Source organism: Nasonia vitripennis, chromosome 4 (genome assembly GCF_009193385.2).
Source record: "Nasonia vitripennis strain AsymCx chromosome 4, Nvit_psr_1.1, whole genome shotgun sequence".
Taxonomy (NCBI): domain Eukaryota; kingdom Metazoa; phylum Arthropoda; class Insecta; order Hymenoptera; family Pteromalidae; genus Nasonia; species Nasonia vitripennis.
The window spans coordinates 17803073-17830235 of record NC_045760.1 but is presented as its reverse complement, the minus strand read 5'-3'; the positions used below and the strand labels follow the sequence as shown (position 1 = coordinate 17830235).

Below are 27163 nucleotides of genomic sequence, written 5' to 3'. Positions count from 1 at the left end.
GGAGGCAGGTTATGCTCTTTAGGTGTGTTCGGTCGTGTTTGCCCGTTTGTTCCGGAGACGTTTCTCTCCCGCCCCCCCCCTCTCTCGGCACACGACGTTTGAGACAAAGCTTGCTTTCTCTGCCTGAAGCTTTGATCGCTACTGCCGCTGGCGGTAGCGCGCGCGCACCAGCATAATAACGTGAGACATAGACGGGAGAGAAATCACCACGATAGAACGACGCTCGCTTAGATGGTTGTTTTTTCATCTTAGAGGTTTAGCATTTTTTATCGGCGTCGAGCTTGTTTGTGTTTTTGCGAAGGTTTGCGGAGAATTTCACATTCTGTAAAATTCAGAATCGTTTATTCGTAAAGAATTTCTATGCGCATCATTTAACTTCTATGTTGGCCAAAGAAGCAGCTGTTGCCAGATTGTCTCATTTTTAGAACTACGGCACTCTAATAGAAGTAAAGTGATTTTAACCAGTGGCTCCAAAAGTTTTTCACATAAGGTTTCTAAATACCCCTTTTAGCGGAACTTTCCACCTGAAAAGTACAACCAAAGCGCGTTAAAGTTGAAAACTAGCTTTTAGTAAGAGCCAACAATATTAAAGTCCAAACTTACGGTCATGCAAGTGACATTAGTGTTAGTCCCTCTCATGATTGTTCTTTATTCGAAAATTATTGCTTCGTTAAATCCCACCTTAGGTGTCGTTTGCATGCGGAATGTCTACTAGCCAGTATACAGCGCAGATAAAACAAAACTCATGTTTAAATACCAATGTCTGGTAGATGCTATCTACCAGACATTGGTAAATTCGTCCCATAAAGAAGTGTCTAATTTAAGCTGCTCGCGATAAAACAACAAGCGCCTGGAGCTGAATGCCTTCAATTTCGCTGCCTCTCGCTAATTACGCCGTAACAATACAAAGCTGGTAGCCCCGTAAGTTCGCCCTTTGGTGAGTCTACCGTCGCTTTCCTCCTAGCCTCGTCGTTGCTGCTGCTGTTTAAGCGAAACGGAATTTCGAGGAGCTTGTAATTTAATGTTTGCATAGAATTAGAAAGTCGTGATATCGCTTCAAAGTGTACACCTACTCGATTATTCTTCTGTTTGATAATCTGGAGTGATCCTGTATGTTTTAAAAAACTTTTCACGATAATACAAATCCTGTTTGTTGCTTGTAACAAATTTTTATAAACTGTTTATTTAAATACCAACTCAAAGTCGCTTTTGCCTTCATCCTTATAACAAAGAGAGTAGTCCGTTCTGATTAATTTATGGACGATACTATAGCATCGATCGGTATTCGTGTTTGTCAGTTCCTCGGAAAATTTATGTTCTGATCAATCTATCACAGAAATTCCAAACTCTAATTTTTGTTTTTTTTTTTATTTTTTATTTGCAGGTTTTGCTTTTTCCTAGAGAAAGCATTGAAATAGTTATTTCTGAAGTTTTGATCAAAACCTGTTGTTAGAAATCTGTTATGAGATATTTGGAAGATAAATGCACGGTTTTTGATTTTGAAAATGTCTGGATATGTGTATAATTAATTATACGGTTCAAGCCTAACTTTTTAGTTTAAAATAATGCTTTTATAGAACCCAAATCTGGAAAACTAAACATATCTTGTAAGCAAAAGACGAACTTCCCCCATAAGAGGACATCCTTGTATTTTGACGTTTTCAATGATGATGCACATGTATACACAAGCAAAAAATCACGGCGTTACCCGAAATTAAAAATTCCAAGAGTGAAATGAATCGCCTTTCTCAAGAAAGTCTTGTCTCGAGAGAAGCCTCACAATGTCGAAAAAGAATGAACTATATCAACCAAGAAACAGAAGAAGCGGCCCAGCACCGCTTTGGGCGATAAATTTTGTTTCCTCCGGCGAAATTACCGCCATCAATTACAAAAGCGTGGCCCGAACAGATAATGTCCTCGAATCCTCGCGGCTCCGCCAACTTTCGTCGTAGATCAGGCCGAGCTTTCCTCGGCCTTCAATTCATTGTACCCACGCAAGCTCTTAATTCTGATATAAGGAGGGCAAGAAAGGCAGCATCTCGATTTCCACGGTCGAGTTCTCCTGTGCTATTTCTTTGAGCGCAAACGAGAAAGTTTTGAATTTCCATTCGGCAAAAGAGCTTCATACAGTTGCAGGACCTCGACAACCGCCAAAGGAACGTGTTGAATAATAATGCGTGCACGCCGCAATAAGTCATTGAGCTTTATAAGCTAGTACAATTCATCTTTGGTTACGTTAAATACGAGAGCAGAAATCAGAAAGAATGCATTGTTTTCCCTATTATCAATTGTTTTACTAGATCATTTGATATTTCAAAATTGGAATTATACCAAAAGGCGATGTTTATGTTTTGTCTAATTCAACGTAAGAAAAAGGTTCACTATATAAACTACTTTTTAACATACTTTTTAATTTGAGTATTTTAGTTTTAGCTTAAAAAGGCGATCATAAAATTCTGTACAGCATATTCCAGTTCCTTACATAAAGATAGCGCGTCTGCTAAAGCCAAATAACGCCAAATAACTTTTATAAAAAAAATCCCAGGGCCTCTCAACGAAGAACAAAGAGTGAAAAAGCCCACGCATCATCGCGCAAATTCAGCAGAACTTTTTAGTCAAAAGCGCATTTCAGCGCGTCGCGAGGCATTATTCACGCCCATCAACGTAATTTTCCCGCAATTGCGTCGAGTGCGGCCCACTCCTACATTTTCCTCGCATTAATAAACAAAGGACGAAATTCCAACGTGCTCTCGTAATGTCATAAAATAACGCTCCGCGCTGCAAATTTTTATTCGCCCTACTCGAAAGCGAGAAAAAGCTGTAGCGAAAGAAAGACAGGAAGAACAAAGGGGGGTAAAGGAAACATCAGTACTATATGACAGCGTCAGTTTCTAGCTCTTCCATCTGTAACGCCGCGCCGGCTTTTTCTCTCGCTGGCTATATGCAGCACCTTTCCTCCTCTCACTCTGTTCCTCTGTTCATCTACCCCTTTTCAGGACGTTGTAGCCGCGGGGTGGATCGCGATTATGCGCGCGCTTCAGCTGAAATTTTCTTTGTACAAGCAAGCGAGCTTTGTCTTGCCCTCCTCCCGTGATAAACTTGACGGTCTGAAAGTCTATCTCAAGAGGCTTTTACACGTGCGAGCGTGCACGCGCACGGCCTTTGAACCGTCGTCATAATAAATATTTTTTACCTCTTTATAAGTAAGCGCGAGCTTAATAAAGTATGCGTGACGATATCGCGAGTTTTTACGTTTGTGTGCGCGCGAAGTGTTGTAAACGAGAAAGAGAGGATGATGGCCTTTGTTAAGGGTACTCGTACATGGACGTGGATCTTCTTTGAAGACTTTTCTGGTATTTAAAGGCTTTGTGAGAGAAAACCGGAGCGCGTGTTTGCCGCGAACATTCTTTCAATACTCTTAATTGTGCAATAATCAACGTTTGTATGGATAAGGGATGTTTTTGAGCCCATTGAGAACTGCTCGTGCGACAGATTTCCGTTGTTTTTTTAGCTTTGTCCGAAAAGTGTGTCTTTTTTAATTTAGTTTATCTGCTTTTCTTTTCTTCATTTACCTGCTAATCGTTTTATTTAATATGACTTTTAAATCCACTACAATATCATGTCAATACTTGTTTTATAAACAAATAAAATAAAACCTACCGATATGTGTGTAAGATATTATCGAATAATTCATTCAGTTGACAAAAATAAATATCAAATTCTCATGGACAATAATATCAGTTAAAGAAAACACCAGTCAAACTCGATATCCATGGTTGATATGCAAAACATCTTATCCCTACTGCCATTATTTTAAAAACCTTCGGAACCATCTCTCTCTCTCCCGTATCTCGATTTGACTACCCTGTCGCGAGTTTCGATTACCCCGATTCGAAAGGGGGAGCCACTGGCGAGTTCCGAGTGTGACGGCGGTCGCTCCGCACACGGGATTGCACTCGGCTACGGCAAGTTCGCCATAAGTGCGACCGCGAACACGAGAGAGCGACTCTCGAGAGGGAGCTCGAGATTTCCGCTGGATGTGCATCGACTGACCCAGCCGCAGGGCTAAAGTGGCCACCGTGGTTCCGAGTAACGTTGCGCGGCATCCGCTATGAATGTATCCGGAAGTGCTGCTGTTTTAGTAAAGTGACCCCCTAGGGTGATGGGGCAGTATTTTTTGATGAGGCTGGGATTAGAACGATTTGCGGCTTGGGGTCATGTACTGGAATTCAGGATATTTAACTAATTCGAACTAATCGAAAGAAATACTTTTTTGTTGCAAGCGTGCCGTTTACATTTTGATGCTGTAACATCGCACCATTGGCTATCAATCGATTGTAATAAAAAATATACCTCTTTAAAATAGTGATACGGAAATTTGAAGCCGAAAATGGATTGGTTGATTCTGATGAATCGAGAAATGAGATTGATTAATGGCAGCACTGTCGCTGATATCTACAAACTCACCATGAGTGGTTGTTTTAATGGCGCTAAATTTAAAAATTCTAATCTTAAAATTTAGATACTATTTTATTAAAATAGTAATGTAAGAGCAAGAATATTTAAAAATTATATAAAAGAGAATAGAAACCATGAATCATCGAATAATTTCAAGCATTAATTGCTCGGATATTAATTAATGAAAAAATAGCATTAATATAATTACTCTTATATTTTATTTTTTTATTTTTGGTGCGATCTTAACGAGAGAAGGCTCATTTTGTTCATTGAGAAATTTCAGGGGGAGTAATGGTAGGAAAATTCATGATACGATTTACCTGAACGGAGCTAGTTCAGTTTGTTCAAGAAAATCACTCAAATTTTAATAAACAAACTGATGTAGCGCCGTTCTAGGGAATCTTATCATGAATTTTCCTACCTATTGTTTACAAATTCCGAGTTCTAAAACTACTTATTTGGCCGAGTGAACTACTTTAAATGCACCTAGTAAACAAAAAAAAAAGAAAATAGGTATGAATTATAAATAACCATAAAACGCAGCTCAATGATTGCAATTTTTGATAAATTAAGATTACTAATTTCTCAAAGAATTTCATTCATTCTATGAAATCCAGAACTCTAAAATTTATTTTCATCTACGATAATTTGCAATTCAGCTCCGACGAAGCGAAACTTACTTCGTTAATCTCCTCGACCTGCAATAATACGAAACAATTAGCCATATCTCACAAGTCCACTTCAACTCCTTCCTAATGAAAGCTGCTTCAAAAAACTTTGCGAGACTCGGCCGTACTTCTCCCAATTTAAGTTACGCGCAGCGCCAAGTTAGTGATCGCGAGAACAACTTTGGCGATTTTCGGATGCAGTGACGACCGGGTAAAAATCTTCTGCAGCAGCAGCTCCTACTAGAGGGTATCGCATTACCGTTAAGGAGCTTTCCGTCCCTGTGTTAAGAAAACGACAAAAGGGAGACAAAATGCTGAGAAGCAGAGGAGGATGGGAATAAGAGTCGGAAGGAGATTAACACTTGCGAGCGCGAGGACTGGGTATTAACGGACAAGCCCTGCTCGAGAGTACGGAAGGTATTTTTTGATTATTTTCAAATAGGAAATGCGTTTTTGGTGGAGGAATTAGTTTTTCTGTTATTTTAAACTGTTTCAAACATAACGGAAAAGTCAATTTATTTATAAATCTTTTCAAGTTGAAAAGTTTTCCCTTGAAATGTACTGTGTAACGAAGTTTCTCAATTAAAATATCCAATTTATACGAAACAAATAAGAGATGTTTTTTAATCTGTAAATGCATTTCACTGGGAAATACTATATTTTGTTAAATTCAATCCTAATTGAAAAAAAAAATCACACAGACAAGCTAAAAGAATTACTTAAAACGAAAACTGAAAAACGACAAGAAGAGGTATGGCGAAACAACATTACACGCCCACTCCATCCACAGGAAAATCCCGGACAAAGAAACAGCTCTCGCGAGTCTATATCGAGGTCAAGAGAATGCGCAACAAAGCAGACGCTACAGCCAGCTGTAACGCGAAAACGCTAAGGGATATAGAGGGGAAATCATGGATCCGTGAACCCGCGTAAAACTACAATAGTGGATTAAAACTTGAACGAGTGGATAGAGAGAAGGGGGGGAAGAATGGAGCGAACACGTCGGCCCGTATAATTGCATTGCAAATGTGCCATGCCTAGCGAGCAACGGCAGCGCGAGCGCATCGATTAATTCGTAATTGAAACTGTTTCTCTTTCCGACTTGGCGTAGCCACGCGCGGCGCTGTTTTAAAGCTTTGTGCATTGGAACTGAGAGATGTGCTCGATCATCCGCAAGTGTATTGAAGTGAGTGGTTAGGAAAAGAAGATTTTTCGTCAATTTCAACTTAGTTTTAATATTTATATGGTCTTGGTTGGTATATCATATTATAATCGATTCATGTCACCGCCTTCTCACTCTGAATAGGCTCAATTAGGGGGAGTCTACTCTGTTTACTCACAACTGATAACGTTTTTATTATATGTATATATATTTTTTTTTTGCATTCGCTCGCCTGACTGGGGAATACCGATATAACCTCCTCAAAAATGTGTTTTCAGAAGCTGTCCGATAGTAATATACTAAATGACATATGTCAATTCGTTGTCAAGGTAGCAAGGTTATGCGCTTTGACGTATCCTGGACAGGTAATTTTAAATGACGATATATATTTTCTGGCTCATAGACTCTCTAAATCTGAGAGAGTGAAAAATCACCCTTTCGATCTATTGAGTCGCTTTGTGCAAAGAATGTTCGGGTCATTTTTTACTCTTTAGAGTCATTTTTCATTATTTCAGATTTAGAGAGAAAAACATCGTAGCTCGCTTGTGCGCACAAAGCGTGTATAAAAAAAATATTATATTTTTTGTAAGGCCCTCTGTATAGCAGTTTTTTTAAAAGTAAATCGCAGAGGGATGGTATATTTTCTCATTTATTATACTCTCTAAATCTGCAAGAATGAAAAATGACTCCTTTATGGCAAGAGTGAATCAATTTTGCCTCTAATTCAAATGATTTTTTTACTTTTCCATATATAGAGAGCATATATCTATAGCTATATATGCTCGAGGTATATAGCGATATACCTCATCCCCTTAGACCGTAGAATCACCATTATTAATTTCCGCGAGCGTTTCGTCCCTTTGAGCAACGTGAATTCCTTTAAAGTTCGCTAAAGTTTCTTAAATCCCGACGCTTAAATGCTACTTGCAGAGGGAAATTACGCGTGACGTCTCGATGGAGAATAGAGAGACGCGATTGTGTTGATATTAAGACTTAGCAACGCAACTTTTCGGCCTTGCTGCGATTGTTCAGTGGATATGACTCCCGAATGTTATGGTTCTAATGAGGTATTCACGGCTGACTTTTATGGAGATGCGCGCATTAGATTCAATATTGAATTTCTATGAATTTTCCTACTCGAACTTCTTTACAAGAGATACGGTGGTATAAATGTTAAACTCTGTGAGCCGATTCATATAATACTTTCTTTTTATTCTTTTTCAGAGAGCTAGTTTGGTTCGCAGCTAAATACATTCTGTAAAATGCGATTTATTTATCGAGCTTTTAAAAAATAGCGAAGATTTATAGAGAAAGAGCGTAAAAAATTCGAGCAAGAGGATTTCGGTGCGGTTCGGTGCCCCGATGCGGCAAAATAGTCACGTTAATTCCTATGCAAATCCTCGTGAATGAATCCTTCAGGACCCATTCAAAGCGAGTGCAAATCCTCGCGAGTGCTGGGCTCGCGCACAGCTCAATTGATCGACGTGCAACTCATGAAGTTCGATGCGTTCGATTGTCCGTACTAGTTTAATCTTTTATTTAAATAAATGAAAGTACGCAAAATTCTACTTTAAATTTATGCAAGATTTCGATGGAATGATAAATTATTGGATATTGCTTGGAAATTATGTGCAATGCATAATATTATCGGATAAAGTTATCGAGTCGTCCTGCATTAAATATTACTGCAGTTTTTGTTTTAAAATGTACACTCATCGATAAATGTACAAGCTCAAGTTAAGTAGATCATCATAGATTATTTATAATCTATATCATACATGAATTGTATTGTGTATTTGAAGTCATACACTACGGAAATTATCCTATAGTAAAATACGCATCGCAATCAAATCGCAATTTTACCATTGCAGAATCAAAGCCAACAGAACATACATGTCTTTTCTCTCATCAAAACTTCATTCCTCTATTCTCCGCGTCACAACTCTTGCCATGAAAGATCAGTTATGCAAAAATCCCTCGACGAAATTCCCGTAGCCTCCCTCATCATGTTCTCTCGTCATCCATCTCTCTTTCTCTCGGGCTCCGTCGTTATTATTCACGATTTGTACGCTCTACTTGCCTCGACTATACGACTGGAGATGTGCAAGCTCGCGCGTCGAGATATCAATTATATTACGCTAAGACGCGCGAGCGTTGCTAAATGAAACTCGGGCGGAGAGGAGAGATAACAATGAACGGCGACGTTTCCGTGTTTACGTCGTCGCTGATTGATTCGCGATGTTTTATTCGGTTTTTAGTCGCTGCTCGAATCGCTCTTGGTATATACGAAATTTGAGTCTTTATTGTCTTTTGCGATGCGATTGTAATTTTGACGTTCTAAAGTTGCCATTTGCAATGTCTCTCCGTATTTTGAACATACGATTCAAAGTATAGTATAGTTATAACCTTTACGGCTATTCAAATTCACTGTAATTAAGCAACAGGTTCTGGTAATCAGCCTTTATTACGTGAGATATTGCGGCCCTACACCTACATTCTTGGTTCTTATAACCACTCACTAATAGTTTATAGTTGTAATTAATTAGAAAAAAACCTTTTTCAAATTGAAAAAAAAACTTTTTCTGGTTTGCAGGTCATACATGGCGTCTACATAGAAACAGCCCACATAGTAAAGAAACGGAGTATTAACCAGCCGTTACGGATTCTTCTTCACTACGATGACAGCGTCTACAGGTAAGTTTTTCGTTAACTACATTTACTGACATACTAGTTCAATGAACAATGTTAATGCTGATTCGTATTTGAACCTTTTCAAGTAAAAATAAAATCTTTGCATCAACCGATTAAAATTCATGTGTACGATCACAATAAATGCAATTGTTTCCATTCACAACTCCTCCCCTCTGTTCATAAAAGGAAAACCCCCTTGATATCAATCCTTGTTTGAAATCCTCGACTCCCCATCAAAGTCTCCTTTGCTTCAACCATTTTCTCCTTGCGCTCCTTCGAAGAAAACTGCATTCAGTCAAAATAAATCAAAGGCTCGTTCATCGAACTCGTAAATCCCCCTGTAAAAAGTAGCGAGCCGCGGACACCCGTTCTTTTCAAGAAAATCCTGACAGCAGTAGCAGCAACTGCTACGCGAGCAGCTAAGAACAAGAAACTACACATAACCGTGAAACTCGTGCTGACTTGGCTGGAATTACATGACCGCGTGTTTTGCGCTGATCCGATCTTCCCTCTCGTCGTCGTCGTCGTCGTCCACGTACGAGCGAGTATGTTTTTCCACGCGACGTTCCCGAGTTGATCGACGAATTTACGGCTGCAGTGTAGCCACGGATTTGCCGAGGTAGAAGGGGATGAAAGTAGCTTTGTCGCGAGAATGTTGCAGTCGGGAGATTGATGGCTGTGTGTTTTTCGGAAGGGAGGCAAGTCGGGAAAGGAATTTCTTCGGGTGCTTGCAGGAAGATTGGATTTTTGGAACTGTTTCGCTCGACGAACTTCTTTTCTTCCGGAATGTAATTGAAGCAAGCTTAATTTTTCGCTTTAAATACTTTTAAACTGCAACACTCGTAGTAAATCGCGAAATGAATTTTATTTTATTTTTACTTTTTAGAACAGCAAAATAATAAAAAATTGTCAACGCTTTACTGATAAGCTGATCGAGTGTCTAAGAACACCGTTAAAGGTCAAATAATTCGAAGTACTTCGATTAGGAAATGTGATTATTTTCATATTGTTATCTTAAAACGTAATAAATAGACAAGGAATCGTACTAAGTGACGTAACACACGAGAGAAACTGAGCACAATCTGAAGCACTGACTTTAAACAAAGTGCGAAACGAAGTTCTCGAAACATCTCGAGTCACGTATCAGTAAGGAAATGCAGCATCCCGCTAGTAAGTTTAACAGTTGCTAAATGCCTTTCCGTCACCCACCAAACTTTGCGAGCTCCGATTTGCTTCCTTGAGCTCCAAGGCTGTTTCTGCCTCACCGCTTCTTCTTTACCTCTTTGCCCGGATTTGTTTCTTATACGCTACGCATCCAGTGCAGTTGTATACTCCACCAACAGTATGTTTTATCGCAAACTGTCTGAAGCAAACCTCGAACCGTCGACTGGATAAGTCATTATAAAATATAAATGAACTTTGTTATGTATTCTGGACGTTACGCGTTAATAATACAACGTACATCTAATAATATATCGGTGGATTTAATAAAAATTAAATCTACGCTTAATAAACAAGCTTTCTGGTATAATTTTACTTAAAATAATCAATAATAATCAACCCATGCTCACAATGAATGAATAATTTAGTAGCCAAATAATAATAATAACCTAAACCACGCGAGAGATCCTTCTATAATATGCTCATCCGAGACTTGCGAGTACCATATCTTTGTAGAACATCCCTTCGAAACCCTCAGCACTAAATAAATCCTTGACAACAGAAGCGAGCAGCCGCAATAACAACATCAGCCACTTTAAATACCCCCTCATCCATGGTCCATCTCATAACTTCATCCTTTCGAGCATCTCTCGACCCCTGTACTTTCGACCATCTTCGCCCGACCACACAGTCAACCGTTTCAGCGGCGACACGAATGCCGCACCGTAAACAAGACTATGCAGTTTCTCTTTTGGGGGCCAGCATCAGCTATGTCTCCTCGCTCGCTGCGGAATTTGCATTGTAAAAACAACGATGGCATTTTGCTTTCTCTCCCGTTCTATAGGATGTGCGTGCACTAGCTTCCTTTTTCCTGAAGTTGCGTGGCGTCTTGTGGCATTCATTAGACCTTGAAGCGACGCGACCCTAATTTACGGGGCTATGAAAGAGCTAAGGCGCTCGGCTGCTTGTCGTCGCGATACGCCGCGCACTGGGGGTTTAGGGTCTCAGGGATTTCTTTTGCTTTGTGCGCGGCTTACGCTAACGCGCGCGTTATTAGTTTTGCGGGCTGGACGATGGGAGGACGTTGTTCAAAAGGATAAGGTAGTGGAAAAACTTTTACCGTAGAAAATATAGCGAGCGATTTTTACACGATGCAGCATTTTACTTGATTATGATGATGTTAAAAAGAAAAAAAACAGAAAATGACATTAACAAGACTTTAATTGCACTTAATAATAATACATGATGACATGACAGTATAACTGTAAGATCGAAAATACGTTCTCTAATTTATAGGTGAATTTGGATAGTTAAGTCATTTTGGATAAGTAGATTATCAAAACTAACAATCCCATCATCAACGTCAACCCTATCATTAGTAATGGTATACAACAAATTATTTTTCAGTAATCCCTGCAGAAATATTATAAACGAACCAAGAGATTAAAAAATTATCATTTTACAGTGTTAAAATAAATCTTATGCTATACTATACATCACCGCTGATGTACAATAGGGACGACACTCTACAATTACCTCATGCAGCATACTCACCAACCTGTACACGATACAGCAACAACAGTAACCGGCCTCTAGACATCACTACTTGTATTCTCAATCGAGTCAAACGCGTCATCGATAGTGCGAAAAAACTCTCGCTAAACATGGAAAAACGGCATTTCGCAGAACGACGCGTGCCCGCGTAATTTTAGCGAGTAGAGAGCGTAACTCTCGGTTTTAACCTCGCGTGCGGTTGACAAATCGTCTGGGCAATTTCTCCGTTTTGTAATGAACTCGAGTGTGCCGGCCGGAGTGACGACGAGTGTCGAAAGTCTGTCGGAGAAAAGCGCAGTGGAGGTGTCGAGGTTGATGCACGGTAATGAGGAAGTTGTTACAAGGCACTAGATAGTATAAGAAGATTCTTGGGATTGCACGATGAAAATGAGATTCACTCATTCATAAAATATATGCACTGCTATATGCTGCACTTAGTACTTTTATTTATCACTGAAATATATCAAGATAAAAAATATTCCTGAATTTGTTTATATTTATATATTTAAAGGTTAATGCGTGGCATGAAAATGAAGTCACTAAAAAAACTATACGTGAGTGATTTTGCAATACATAATAAATGCACAATTCGGCAATCTATCATACTAATATATAGTTTCAAGATGATAATTTAAATAATACGCGAAGCTAATATATATATTTGGTTCGGTAAATAAAATGATTCTGTAATTTAATTACATTTTAATCAAAAATAAAGTAGATACGGATGATGGATCTGGATGAAAGTATCCAGATAAAAAAAGGCTATGTCCTTTTTTCGAACGAATAAAAAACCAGAAATGTAATGTTCTAGAGATAGTAGTTTCGGAAGACTGTCTATCAAAAGCAAAATATGATCCGCTACTAATATGACAAATATATTTTTTTCTGAATCTACTATCTAGCTTTTCATGCTCTTTAAAACCTCATTTTATTTCAAACACGTTTAAAATTCCTACCTGGGATATCAATTCAAAGCATCATCTAATCCCGTTGCCCAGGCAACCAACTGCCAAGAACATTATTTTTTAATGAGAGCATTTCAAAGAATTTGTCATTTTCTAGCCTCGACCATTTGTAGTATTTTTTTTTTTTTTTTTTTTCTGAAACTTTCTAAGTACAAAATACCTCGTGGCGGATTTTCGAAGCGTTAGCTATGACATTCCCTTACGTGTTGGATGAAAATAATGTACGTTATCTTATACCCTCGTCACTTCTTATCCTTTATAGCGTTTTCAAAGCTTTCATCCAACCTCAAAAATCTTAAGTCTGAATTTGTGGAATAAAATAGATGCTCTCAAGCGTTATTTCACCTCGTCAATAGACATACATGTGCTGAAGTAGTTGATGAATCTTGTATAGCCACATATAAACCTGCAGCAGGCTCAATTAGGTCTCGCTTCACTTTCGCGCTGATGCTCGCGTAACGGCTCGATTATCATTGCTCGCGCAAGGCTTTTTCAGATCGTCAAACTATTCGCGAGTCAGGACACGCGCGGCTACAAGCTGTACATGACCCGTGTGCAACGAAGAAATCAATTTTTTTGCACAGAGTGCCGTTATTCTTTCTCTCTCTCTCTCTCTCTCTCTCTCTCTCTCTCTCTCTCTCTCTCTCTCTCTGAGAGAGAGATTTCAATGCTGATCAGCTTTCTTCATCTGAAGACGCAAATTTCATCAGGGCTTTCATTGATGAGTACTCCCTTATTTCTGTACCATATGGTGCAACCCATCACAGACAGGACTCTGACACCTGGCTTGACCTATGCTTGATTGATGAGCAGGATCGCCTGCTCTCACACTGGAAGACTGACACTCCTTTCATCAACGGACATGACCTGATCACGGCCACACTCGACGTACAGATTCCACGCCACGTACCTACTACATACTCTTACAGAAACTACAAAGGAATCTGTGCTGAGAAGCTAAGGGACTTCCTTAGCGCATGTGACTGGTCATCCTTCGCCACGCCATCACTTGACGAATGCATCACCACTCTTAACACCAACATCTCGAACGTCATAAATCATCTCGCCTCATTAAAGACCGTGACACCTGGACGTAAACGTCACCCGTGGTTTACCGCGACTCTTCGTGACCTTTTAACTGAAAGGAACAGACTCTACAGACGTTTTCGCAGAAGTCGTTTACCGTGGGACCTATACTTTTATAGAATCGCGCGGGACAACGCTCATAAACGGATTGAGGAGGCCAGGTTGAATTACTACTATTCACGCCTGTCCTCCTTGACCGACGTTGCAGAGATCTGGGGAGAGCTTGGGAATCTTGGTATTACTACTTCTAAAACTCCTTCACCTGCTCGGTTCTCTCCGGATGCTCTCAACGAACACTTTAGCTCCATCTCAAATGACCCTCAAGCTCCATCTGTTGAGAAGTATCTGCGAACCCTGGAGAGTCTGGACCTCCCTGAAAACTTCATCTTCAGGGAAATCACAGAATCGGACGTGTCGGCTGCAGTAACACACTTTAACACCCAGGCCAGAGGAAGTGATGGCATCCCACAGGTTGTAGTTTCTAAAGCACTGCCAATACTCGCTCCCTTACTCTGTCAAATTTTCAACCTGTCTCTGAGCGAGGCACGCTTTCCCTCCGCCTGGAAATCATCGCTCGTAAGAGCACTAAATAAAGTCAACTCCCCAACAGCTGTAACTGACTACCGTCCGATCTCTCTACTCTGTTTCCTGTCCAAGGCACTGGAGTGGCTGGTGCACAAGCAAATTTCTGAATATCTTGAAACAAGGCTTTACCTTGACAACTTCCAAACTGGCTTTCGCACTGGCCACATCACGCAGTCTGGCTTGATTAAGCTGATTGATGATGTCAGGCTTGGGATAGACAGGAAGAAAGTCACTCTGCTACTTATATTTGACTTCAGCAAGGCGTTTGATACAGTGTGTCACGTCAGGATGCTCGGAAAGCTATTCTCTTTCGGCTTCTCCAAGCAGGTCATCCGCTGGCTTGCATCTTACCTTTCCGGAAGAGAACAGGCCGTCATTGGTGACAACAACGAACTCTCAACATTCCTATCACTAAACACCGGTGTCCCACAGGGGTCAGTTTTGGGCCCCTTGTTGTTCGCGTTGTACATCAATGACATTGGCTTCTGCCTTGATTCAGATGTATCCCATCTAATCTACGCGGATGGCTTGCAAATCTACTGCCAATGCCCCCTTGAGGAGCTCGACTCCTGTTCTGTCAGGATGAGTGCTAACGCCGAGAGGATAATGGGCTGGGCAGCACTAAATAGGCTTAGGCTGAATGTCAGTAAGACTAAGGCAATCGTCCTGGGTTCCCCCTACTATATCAATGCTCTTCCCTCTACTGCCAACACCTATATAAATATAGGGGGAGCCCAGGTCGAATACGAATCATCTGTACGCAATCTGGGGTTGGTGCTCGATTCCAAACTATCATGGAAAGAGCACGTCACACAAATTTGCAAACGTGCTCACTCTTTAATGTATCGTCTCTACTTTTTTCGGAAGAGCACTAACTTCAGATTGCGCCAACATTTAGTGCAAGCACTCCTGTTTCCCATCATCGACTACTGTTCACTGGCTTACTGTGACCTGACGCAAGAACTCGACCTGAAGCTTCAGAGGCTTGTCAACACGGGGATCCGTTATATCTACGGTGTAAGGAGGGACGAGCACATCTCCCCTTATAGGCGTGAGTTGCAATGGCTTACCACCGCCGGACGTAGGAAATACTTTATGGCATGTTTTCTTAGAAAAATCTTTAACACCTCAGTACCCTCTAACTTATTAGCCTATTTTGATTTCCACGTCGCGCTCAGGCCTGTGAGGGGTGAGGTGACCCCCCTGGACATCCCGCCCTTCAAGACGGAGACGCTGAAGAACTCATTTTTCATCAGCGCTTCCTACCTCTGGAACAGCCTTCCATCTCACCTAAGTAACACCCTGTCCATATCACACTTATACAGGCGGCTAAAAATCACTTCTTCAATTTGGAAAATACACAAATATGACGCAAACATTTCATCTCATGAACATACTTTCATCTCATCTCACTTAATTCCATTACTCACTTTCACACTTACACCCTGACACAACAATTATTATCTTTATTTCACCAAACTACTATAATGTATATGTACAACATAATGTACAAAAATAAAACCAATCTAAATCTAAATCTAAATCTAAATCTCCCTCCCTCTCTCTATCAATCAGAGAGATTGTTTTGGTTTCTTCTCGGCGAAAGTTAATGGCGCGCTAGAGGATACAGAGCTTGTTTTAAAATATTTGCGATAGAAGTGTTTTGTAGCTAGAGGAAAAAAACATTGTTATGCGTACGCTGGAAGCTATGGAAATGAAGAGGATTTTTTTGTTCGGGCCGAAGTGTTGTTTTGTAAAAGAAAAATTTGAATAAAACTGCGAATGTTGTTTCTTATTATTATTTTCTAATAGCCAGTATTTAGTTTTCAATATCGTCAAATGCCATTTCTCTCAGTCATTTTTCCATCATTTTCTGGTTGTACAGAATCGATCATCAGTTCTTTGGCAAAACATTCTAGTTAAGTTTTTAGTATACCTTGAAATCGCATATTATTATCTGATTAGAGTTAAAGCGGATAAAATTATAACCCAATAACCAAAATATTTATCAATTAGATCAAACCTATAATCATTAGGTTTTTATCTTTTTTCTTAAAGACCTAGAAATATTACATCATATTATCAGCTCATTATGATGATTTGCATCCGTAATCATACGACATGGAAAAACCCATTTTTTGGTTTTTAATTTTAGCTCAGAAACTAAAATTGCCAAAATGGTTTGAAATTTTTAGAGCAAATATATATTATCGTTTTGTATTGTCATGATTTTCTTCAAAACGTTTAACAATTTAGTTTTGGGGATATTAATTATTTTTAAAAATCACCTTTTTATCGTAACAATTGAACGGAGCAGTCAATCTGGGAACCTTGCAGAAAAAAGTAGGCAATTTAATGCTCTTTAAGAAATACTGTTGCTGAATTTATGGTATAAATAATATAAATAATATAAAAAATCTCGAAAAATAGTCATAAAATAGTCTGAACCATAAAAAAAATATTCTAGAATCCAGAATTAGCAAACATATATATGCATGTCAAATTTTATTACGATCAGTAACGTAGTTCCAGAATGATGACGGTATAAATACACACAGCCTTCACTCCATTGCGAATAAATGTATTTAATCGTATAGAATGTATATTTGTCTAAAATTAATAATCCTGCCTTTTTCAGCAAGATTTGAATACGCTTATTAAAAGCCAAAAATAAGAGCCTCCGCCATTGTCGACACTGTCCGCTGCTGTAAAACCAAGCCTTTTGCGTTTGACGAAGAAAATTTTAATTAAAATTTAGTAAGCAAGCCCATAGTTCCAAGAATACGTAATTCATCCGAAAATCCCGCTTCGTGTGTTTATTAGACTTCGTGGCGAGCTTCGCCTTTCCAAAAACGATACGGCTGCCTCATTTTCTGCAAGGTTTTTCGGGAGATTATGAAACGCTACGACATATTTTTACGTCCATCATCTCTCACGATTAGTGAAATTAATCCTCGCGTGTGTACGTAGCTTCCATTCGCCCTGTTCACCCCCTTCGTTTTCTCTCTGGGTGGACTGTGTTTTTGCAAGCGTATGCTCGCATGGAATTTAGTTGGTTTGTTTCAGTAGGGAGGTTGGAAACCCCGTTTATTCGCGAAAGAGAAGACAAAATTACGGTATAATATAGAAATAAGAGGGCAGGTCGTGTGTTATAAAAGCAAATCACGCCCGTGCTGCTGTAGACTCATGTTGGCATTCATTTTGTTCGGATTTCTGTTATGCATGTTTAATGACGTAGAGAAAGAAATAATAATATTGAAATAATAGTATAATATGTATTACTCGAACAAGTCAATTTTTTTAAGGCTTACAATATTGTGCTCAAATAGATGGCATTCAGCTGACATAAAAAGGTTTTATAGCACAGTGTGGCTAAAATCTGCTGTTAAGTCACGCCTATCTGTGACTAGAGTAGTCCTTTTTTGCACCGTGTTTATCACACTCGTTACGCTCGTGCGCTAACCTCACGGTGCAAATAAAAACTACCTTAGTCACGAATAGGCGAGACTTGCGGACTTTAGCAGTCTGTGCTATAAAATTTTGTACGATACTCTTGACTTAAACGGTTCAGTTTTACACGGCGCTTAGCGCCCTCGCTACGCTCGGGTGCTAACTGCGACGTGTAAAAAAGAACCATTTAAGTCACACGTATCGTAATGTACTATTTCTGAACACGCGCATGAAATCGGATACCCTGATAGAAAACTGTTCATCTTCAGTGGTGAAAATGCTGATGAATGGCCCTTTGTTCTCGGTTATCTTCATTCTAACTCAACGGTTAGACACAATTAAGATTAAGCCTTGATGTTTACTCAATAAAAAATGTTTCTTTCTCGTAAATATTAGTAATGCAGTATACGAAAAGTGAGGTTGTAAATTAAAAAAAAACATTATTACTTATCAAAATCTCTGGTAATTTTCACCGTTTCAAACCTTACTCTTTGAGATGGCAAAGTTTGCTATTCGATCGGTATCAAACCAATAGTGAACGTTTCTATAAGAGGGTGCTGATGCATAAAAACAGAAAGAAATTTCACTTGCTTCCAAAAACAAATGAAAAATCACCTGAAGAACAGTCTAAAATCAACCATCATATTTTTAACAAACTTGCAGCTAGAGCTCTGCATGTCGAAACGGACCGGCAATGGCGGCAGCGTTAGAGATAGAAATCCCAAGAAGTAGAAAGCAAAACTCAAAGAGACAGAAAGGGAAAAAGCCAGCTTGCCAGATAAATAGATAAATAACGAGGAACGAAAAGCGAACGAGAAGTATAGAGAAGTAAGACAATAGCTCGAGAGAGATCCAACCCTCCCGCACTCTCTCTCTCTCTCTCTCTCTCTCTCTCTCTTCCACCTCCCCCTGCAACGAAAATAAAAAGCCCGGCCAATTTCGTCCAACGATTTATTGGATTTCTTGTCCTAGCATGTGCATGTACCTCGCTCGACTTTCGTTTTTGCTTTCTTCTGTAGAGGTAAAAAAGCCGAGAGACGTGAACGGCATGCGCAAAATAAAACGGGAAAAATCGGGAGAGTATACGCGCCGCGAAAGACTAATGAATTTCTGGTATTTCTAAGCGCGAGCGTTAATTATAAAGCTCCACCTACGGTAAGAGATCGATTCGAAGAGTGGCTTCGGACTTCGTTGCAGAATTATTGCCTCGCCGATGGATAGACCGTGCGATTAATGGAATTATTCTGTCCGCAAGAAAAAACCTAGAGAAATGGGAAGCTGTGGTCTGCATATGTTTATTCCTTTTTTTATTATTAAGTGTCTGCAGAAATTTACACTGAAGGGATAGCGCGTTTCCAAAGAATTACAATCATCGCTAGAGGATATTCAAGACAAAAAAAAAAAGAATATTCATTTGTTACTGATATTGGAACTGAATATCAGTTTCAAGTTTAATCGATAACGCCGCGTACACTCTCGCTTAATGAATTCCATTTTTACGGATGCCCCATGTCTACAATAAAAAAATCAACGATTAAAATAAATGGCCAGTGAAACTCATGTATTTTTCATTCAAAGGTTTTGATTGATTGCTCGATGGTTAAAAATGATAGAACCAATTATTACAAAAAGAGTGTATTTTTCTACCCGAAAAAGACGACGTTTCATGCATAAGTAAAACATGTTTACTAATTTATAAGCCTCTAATTAAAAAAACGGTCACACTATAATATGGGATCATGGTATTAGAGCAAAATATATTTTCTCTATAGACATCACGAGTCCAGTTTCGAATCATCAAACGATTCACGTTTTCAAAAGACCTGCCTCAAAGCAAAAACTTCGCAGTACTATACATTTGCGCTCGCTCCACTGCGTTTCGCCGACACACGGGGGATCAATTATCGATAACAAGCTGAATGGGATTAATTGTCCCGACGTGCGTTCATATCGATCGACCTCATTATACGTCGACAGTCGCGCCTTTCTTTGTTTTCTCTATTCTCCTCGGCTTTGCGCTTTTAAATAATGCGCGGGACTGAGACCTATATAACTGTACATAAATGTAAAATGTAAGTTCTCATATGTTTTGGTGTGCAGCTCATGGTATTTGGATGTTTATTTTCTCGGAATAGTTTCATACGTGTACATGCATGTTGGACTTCACATTCTCACGTTGTTGGGACTTGTATCTATCATACAATTTTCAGAAAAAAATACGAAGTTTATTGTTGCATTTCAAATTCAAAGATTCAATAGCCAATCGAGATTCTAATAATAAAGATATGATTTTAGCCAGCTCGATAAACGCGTATAGCGGTTCATTCGTTTCCTGGAATCCATAAAATATCAGTCCATGCAGCGCGATAACGCTGTATGCATTATAGGAATCCGAATAGTCGATACTTTAAGTTACTAGCAAAATTCAGGCGCGTTTGACGCGCTCATTTTTACTGCACGCAGTCTATTTATAATATTTAAAAAGTATTTAAAACTCTAACAAATACTTCACAATTAAGTATACATCTGTATTTGATTGATGTTCTTTCTCAAAAAGATAAGTAGTATTATTAAAAGTAAAGCAGATTACGAAATATTCTAGTTTTTGAGGTTAGAAAATATTAGTATATGGTACAAAATAAGCTAGAATTATTTATATAAACGAAACTAAACAAAACAGTGCAAGATCAATGTCAGTACAAGCGCAGAAAAACAGTACCAACTTCATAGCTTATTCTATAACTTTGTCTCTTGTGAGTTTTACCTTGATAGTCGGAACAAAACTTCACATTACAAATAGTCATTCGAATAACAAACAAACTGATATCATTCCAAAAGGAAATATCTGACGCTTCATGTGTGAAAGCCTCAAAAATGAGGGTCAACACATCCCTCTGCATATCAAAAGCAAGCCGTGTTTCTCTCCCCAGCAATGAATTATCATTTCGAATAACGCTATCAGCTGCGAGCTGTGCGCGCGGGTGCATCATCCATCTGAACCGCAATTTTTAGCTCGGCGCTCGTATCGGCCATCTCGTATGCGCGAGAGCCGGCAAAACGGGAAATTGTTTCTCTCTGCAGCGTATGCGCGCGGATGTATGCAACGTGTTTCCAGCAGCAGGCGCCTCGTAATTTTATGGCGCGAGCTGTCATTTAAATGTACGACTGCAAGTGCGAGCTTTGTAACGATAATAATTATGCGTATTAATCGCGATGGGGCTCGCGCTGTGCGCGCCAGGATATATGACCTAGCGGCTGGAAATGAAGGAATATCGATTTTGATGACTGAATTAAATTTCATGTTTTTGGAAGTTTGTTCCTTAGTTATTTATTTATTTTTTTGTAATGTTTGGTAAATAGCGAGGACTTGATTTTGTGACAAAGTTAGATGATCTAACAATAGTTTTACCACATGTAATACATAGGATAATCTACAATCTCGCTTTTTTAATTAACAGAGTTTGCATCTACGAAGTACAGGAGAAGTACAGAGATCTGAAAAATTGCGCATGGAACTTCGAATCCGTTTCACAATAGCTTTTTGAAAATAATTGCAAATAATAACATGAGCAACGATGAGTGGAATTCCAAAATAAGTTGTTCAACTCGAAAACAATAGTACGATCGGCAAATTCCCAAATAGCATGAAAACGAGTTTCCCATAAGTATCTCTGCATACGCGCAACATTGCATTACGAATAAAGGCATCTTCCGCATATTATTCGAAATTTCAGCTTTTCTAACATCATATATCGAAAACTATACAGTAAAAAAAAACAGTATCCTCGCACCAGAAGAGCATTCTCCGTACTCATTGAAAAGAGCAGAACGTACGGTCTGGGCGCCTCAGTGCAAAACAAAGAAACGCTAGAAACAGCCAAGCCAGCGTTTTCCCAACAGCAAACGACCACATCGTCCAGTTCGTTTTCCCTCTGCGCGAACAATGAAGAGAGCACCAGCCGGGATTGAAGAAGCGCAGCAGCAGCTCGCAATTCATTTGTCCTGCAATTAATTATAAAGCGCACGGTCCAATTTACTGGGGCGTATACGTAACGTCCAGCCAGTAGTGCGCGATTGTTTCTGCCGGAGGGGATGAGTTAACTGGAGCCGAACGAGCCGCGCGATTAAATGGGTGGGGATAGCTAGCCGAAGGGGAGGGGGGCTGAAAGTTTTTTGAAACTTTTGTGAACTTTTTTTTGTGTTTGATCGAGGAAGATCAGCTTTTTTAATGCTAATACGTAACTGCAGTATACATTGATATAGATATTCATAATATTCTACATTGTTTACATCAGGTATGGATTTCATAAGTGCCCACGCAATATGCACTTTGTACGTATTTTTAAATAAATTTCGATGCTAATAATTAGGGTGTAATATATATTATATGGTTTATCAACATGTTTATTTATTTCGTTCAACGTAAACGTAAACAAGCGGCTGCGTGTGCCACATAGGGCACCGATAACCAGTACCATACGTACATGCTAATTCATGAGGAATGCACGAATGCGTTCTCTCAATTAATCGCGTGCAATTGGAAATTCGAAATTTTTCCATCCCGAAACCAAAGCGTTTACAGCTCCACGTACATACTACGCTTTGCAAACGTATAGAAAAGTCGATCGAGCGAATGTACCGTTTACCCTATAAATATATATACCTACGTCCAGCAGTAAAAATTCAAAAGAAGTCCGAGCGTCAAGTGCGTGGAGACGTTTCTCGCTCAGGACGTCTGTTTGAGCAGCCTCGACTGTTTGCCCGGGCCAACGTGCCGTACGTGTGTGCATACCCGTGTGCGTATTTGCCCTCGTCAAGCGACGATGCGCTGCGATTTGGCAGCAGGGGGTGGTTCTCTCTCTCCCTCTCTGACTTCCGGCCATCGACATTGTGTACCCCATAAACAGATGTCGTATAGCCATTAGGGACAGATATCTGCCTGCGACCAGGAATATCTCTGCTTTTCGGATTTTCTAAGCACCGCACAAGTAAATTAGGAGGAGCCTTAAATACGTTGACGTCATATTTGCTTTGATGTGTCTGCTTTTTTGACGGCTTTAACATTAGACTTGAATAGTTATTTTTTGGAGAAAATAAATCCGTTTTCATGGTAGACTTCGTTTGCATTTACTGGAAAACCCAATGACAATAAAAATAAAAAAATACCTTTTGTTTCACTATTTACGCGCCATTTATCGCGTCCGACAAACGACATTCCCATTCGTTCAACCAATAAATCTCTGTGCACACCCATACGTCCACGACGCGGCACCCGCGCTTTAATTCGAAAAAACAAAAGCTACACACTATAATCCTCGAAATCAGCTTCTTTACTTTCTTTACTTTTTCTTCAGCAGTCTCAAAAAATCATCCACCAATCGCTTCATGAAATGCGACGGCTCCGTGGCAGCAGCTCATGAATTCGCTTCCTAAATTGGCGCAAAGCAAGTCTGGCAATCCGATTTCAACCTTTCCTCCCACTCCAGACAACATAATTGCTCTTGCGCCTTGAACTTAGGTAATCATCGCACGTAAAACCGTCGCTGCAATAGTATCGCGCCCTTCCCTCCCTCCTCCGGAAAACTTCTGCCAGTCTACTGCTAGCGCCGCTCCCCAATGAACCCACTCAGCCACTCTCTAAAGTGGGATCTCCAAAGTCTGGGAAATCACTAACCTTTTCTCTTGTTGTCGCCTTTCGTTTATTGTTTTCCACTGGGTTACGAGATGCACTATACGTAGTATTACTTTGCAGCTCCAGCTTTGTCAAAATCAACAAATTGATTCCTTAATTAAATTTTGTTCTCAATATTCCATTTCCAATTAAATTCTGCTATGAAGTGTCATTCTGCGGGTCGAAAAAGTAATACATGAATCAAAACATTTCGATGCATTTTCGCGCAATATCACGTCAACTCGTAGTTGTTTTTACATTCTACCGAAATTAATCCATTACTTGGAGTCGAAATAAATGGGCAGTGCAATATGACTCTATATACTTTCATCATCCCAAAACTCTTCGGTCTTCAATTTCATTTTCGTAAAACCCCATACGCTCGGCGTCAACCACCGTGAAAGAAAAAGTCGAAAGAAGTACCGGACCAAGCACCCTGTAGTCTATCTCATTTTCTTTTTCCTCCCTTCGCTCGCCAAGCTCGCCTCAGTGTATTTTATTTTCCCCGTCTGTCTTTTCTAATACTTTCTTTCCCCTCGCCGCTACTGAGAAAAGTTTCGCGTTCGTTAGCGTGACGTAGCCACACACACACATACACACACACAACTAGCGCTATGAAATTTTAGTCGATAGAGATGCTGATGGCCGAGACGTCGATACGAGATAACTTCTTCGCATGGCCGCGCGTAATCGCCTCGTTACTGCTAATGAAATCATTAAACGTTAAGGGAGGCTTTCAGCCGGGCGTCGCGTCGATGGCTTTATGTTTATTAAAGCTATGGGGCTGTCGAAGCGGCTTTTATCGAGGACGTCGGAGGGTGAGGGTCTATTGAAAATTTCGGGAAGCTTCGGAAGTTAATATTTTGTTTATGGCTGCGGGAGTGGGTTTATAATATAACTATGCGAAAGTTGTGTGGCTACTATACGTTTTCGTGACGATTTTAAGAACTTTAATGAGTCGACACCAGCTGGCTTGAGAAGAGAGAAGTTTGACTGTAAAACAACTAGATAATGTACAACTATTATCGGACTGCACTATTTGAACGTATCAGAAAAAGTTCAATTAACCTATATTTTTACAAGTAAGCTCGCTGTTTAATTGCAAGGGAATTCCACTTCCATGTTGAAAAGAATAGCGATTCTTATGATAGAGCAGCAACATTCGCGTCTGACTGCCGGTAGAGTCGTACTACTTAAGCAAGAACAGCAGTAAAGGTATCGTAACCGTAAAACTTTTTTCACAGCGCAGCTTTTAGCATAATTGCGCTAACTTTTTATATCGGTCGCCGCACAAAGATTAGAATTACAATCAAATTAAGGAAATACATTTTGCAATATGAAGATTTCTTAATATATAAGGTAAAAAAATATACTGTCGCATTTAAAATCTTCTTGGCCTTTTCATAAGAAAAACTTCGAAAATTGAGAAGAAGCCGATTGTAAAAGCTAGAGGAATACTTTTACTAGTCTTTAAAACAAAATCAATCAACCTAATTCATCGAAAACAAGAGAAACAACGATACGTCCTACCCAAGAGTTCGACGAAACTTCGTATCGAGTCTCCTGACATATATATGTAGACGCAGTATGTATCGCGACGCGGCAGAGTTCCAGGCAGTGGCGGTTGTGGCTGCACATCCTCTCCTACTTCTCACCGCAGCTGCAGCAAACCTCGAGCAACCTCACTGCATTAGCACTAGTTCGTCAGCGCGAACGTGGACCATTAGGCGACCGAGCTTGCCTCGGTTTGCTTTATTAATGGTGATCGCAAATTCGGTGAGCAGCTTTACGATTCATGGTGTGATGCAGGTGATCTTAAAGACTTTTTTCCAAACAACGGCAGGATTTTTTTATTTTTATTTATTTATTTTGAGGAATATGATTTTGTATTCTGAAAAAAAAGTACATTTCGAGCTTCGATCTTTGATTTTTCGATATGAGGTGGTATTATTAACATTCTGATTGGGCTTGAGAATTCACATCACATCAAAATGCTACACCTGTCGCTTTCAAATCAACTGCTACACTACATTGCTCTATTTGCTAATGATCGTACTAAGGAAACAAGTAATTAGTTAGTCGAGTAATTTTCTTTTTTTCAAAATTTTCATACTGAAATGTTTGCAACCATCAGCAGCAACGACCAATCCCCCGTCAACTGCACGTGCCCTCTGACTACCCTTTCGAAAAATCCCTCCGTAAGCATCCTTCGGTGCACTTGTATGCTTGCGTACACTCGCGGTAATTATCGCACGATATTTTAGCCTAATTCGGACGTTGACTCGTCGTATACACGACCGCGCGTTAAATATACAACACAGGTATACAGTGCAGTGCTGCGTGGAAAACACGGCTGCACATAAACGTCACGTAAATTGGCCGGAAGTGTGCGTGGCGCACCTGGCACTGGTAACTGCGCGGCCCATTTGTCACCTCTCTCTCTCTCTCTCTCTCTCTCTCTCTCTCTCTCTCTCTCTCTCTCTCTCACACACACACATACTCCTGCAAGAGATGAACACAGCGATGCTAACCTCCTGCTGTGCTGGAGGTTATGTGTATGTGCGGCTAAGGGGAGAAGGCGTGAGAAGTCGATACTCGCTACTGGTGTGTTGTATACTTCTCAGCGATAATTAGTGGCTGCAGGATGATCCTATATGAGAGGATTAGAGTCTGCTTCTTGATGTTTTGCGCTCTTGGGAAGAAGCTTTTAGAATTCGTATCATCATTTGAATTCGTGAAACTGCCATAAATCATTCAGCCAAAGCACAACCGCATTGAATACAGTGCACACTATGTAAATTCATACACAAAAACAGAAATTCTTAAAATAAAATCAAACGATACTTTTAATCAAATTATGCATAGCAAGTTGCGACAAAAAGTAATCCTCTGCAAAACTGATTTGTCCTGTATCTTTTTCCTTTAAGAATTCCATCTTCATCTTGCTTCTCATCTTACCATCCGGCTTCTGCAAAGTCAACTCATCGAGAGACGCCGCAGCCAAGTCTCTTTCACTGTGTCTCTATATCTACTCTTTGCACAAAAATCTATCGCATTTTCTTCCGATAAGGCCTTAATTAGCTTAGATTCGTGATGACTAAATTACGAAACGAATTACTTTGCAAGCACAGGTCCGCCATCTCGCTCAATCATTTTGCGCAACCTCAATTATACCGTTAATGAAGACGAACGATCCTCAGCTGCGCTACGCATACGTCTATGCAGGATGTAATATACCGCTGGTGTATACCTTTTGAAGATCAATACTCTCCGTTCTGAGCTGGTGCAGCGTTCGTAGCTGCGAATCACGTTGACAGAAAAATCACCAGTGATTTTCCGTATAGTCTGTGCGAGTGCGTTTTTTCCTCCACTTTTCAATTTTGAAGTCCCGCGCGGTACCGCTACGGAAGAGGTATTATTTGAACCAAAAGTGCAACATTGACAATCCTTTATTTCTTTGCGAAACCGACTAAAACGATATCTCATTGATGAGTGTCATTGAAACAAATGGCCCTAAATTTGAAAATTTTAACTTCAAAATTAGCACGAATAACTCTAATTTATTATGATGATATATCTTATAGATGGTTCTACGAAAACCAACGATTGTTCCACAACCTCCTTCGAAAGATCAGTCAACGATAATATGCAAATTACCTCCAAATGACTCTCGCATCGTATCCACTACACAATAAAAGCACTCGCATTA

General features: G+C 39.8%; 1 protein-coding gene across 4 annotated transcripts in view; it reads left to right on the top strand.

Annotated features, from left to right (window-relative positions):
- LOC100118215 (leishmanolysin-like peptidase) overlaps positions 1–27163 on the top strand; it is a 260868-nt gene that overhangs the window by 123473 nt on the left and 110232 nt on the right. For 2 of the 4 annotated variants that reach the window (XM_016985168.3, XM_016985167.3), the window contains exons 3-4: positions 6567–6653; positions 8882–8982. In XM_016985168.3, the coding sequence (XP_016840657.1) occupies positions 6567–6653; positions 8882–8982 (188 nt within the window). The remainder of the gene's footprint in view (positions 1–6566; positions 6654–8881; positions 8983–27163) is intronic. The other 2 variants (XM_032599520.1, XM_016985169.3) reach the window with 1 other exon arrangement.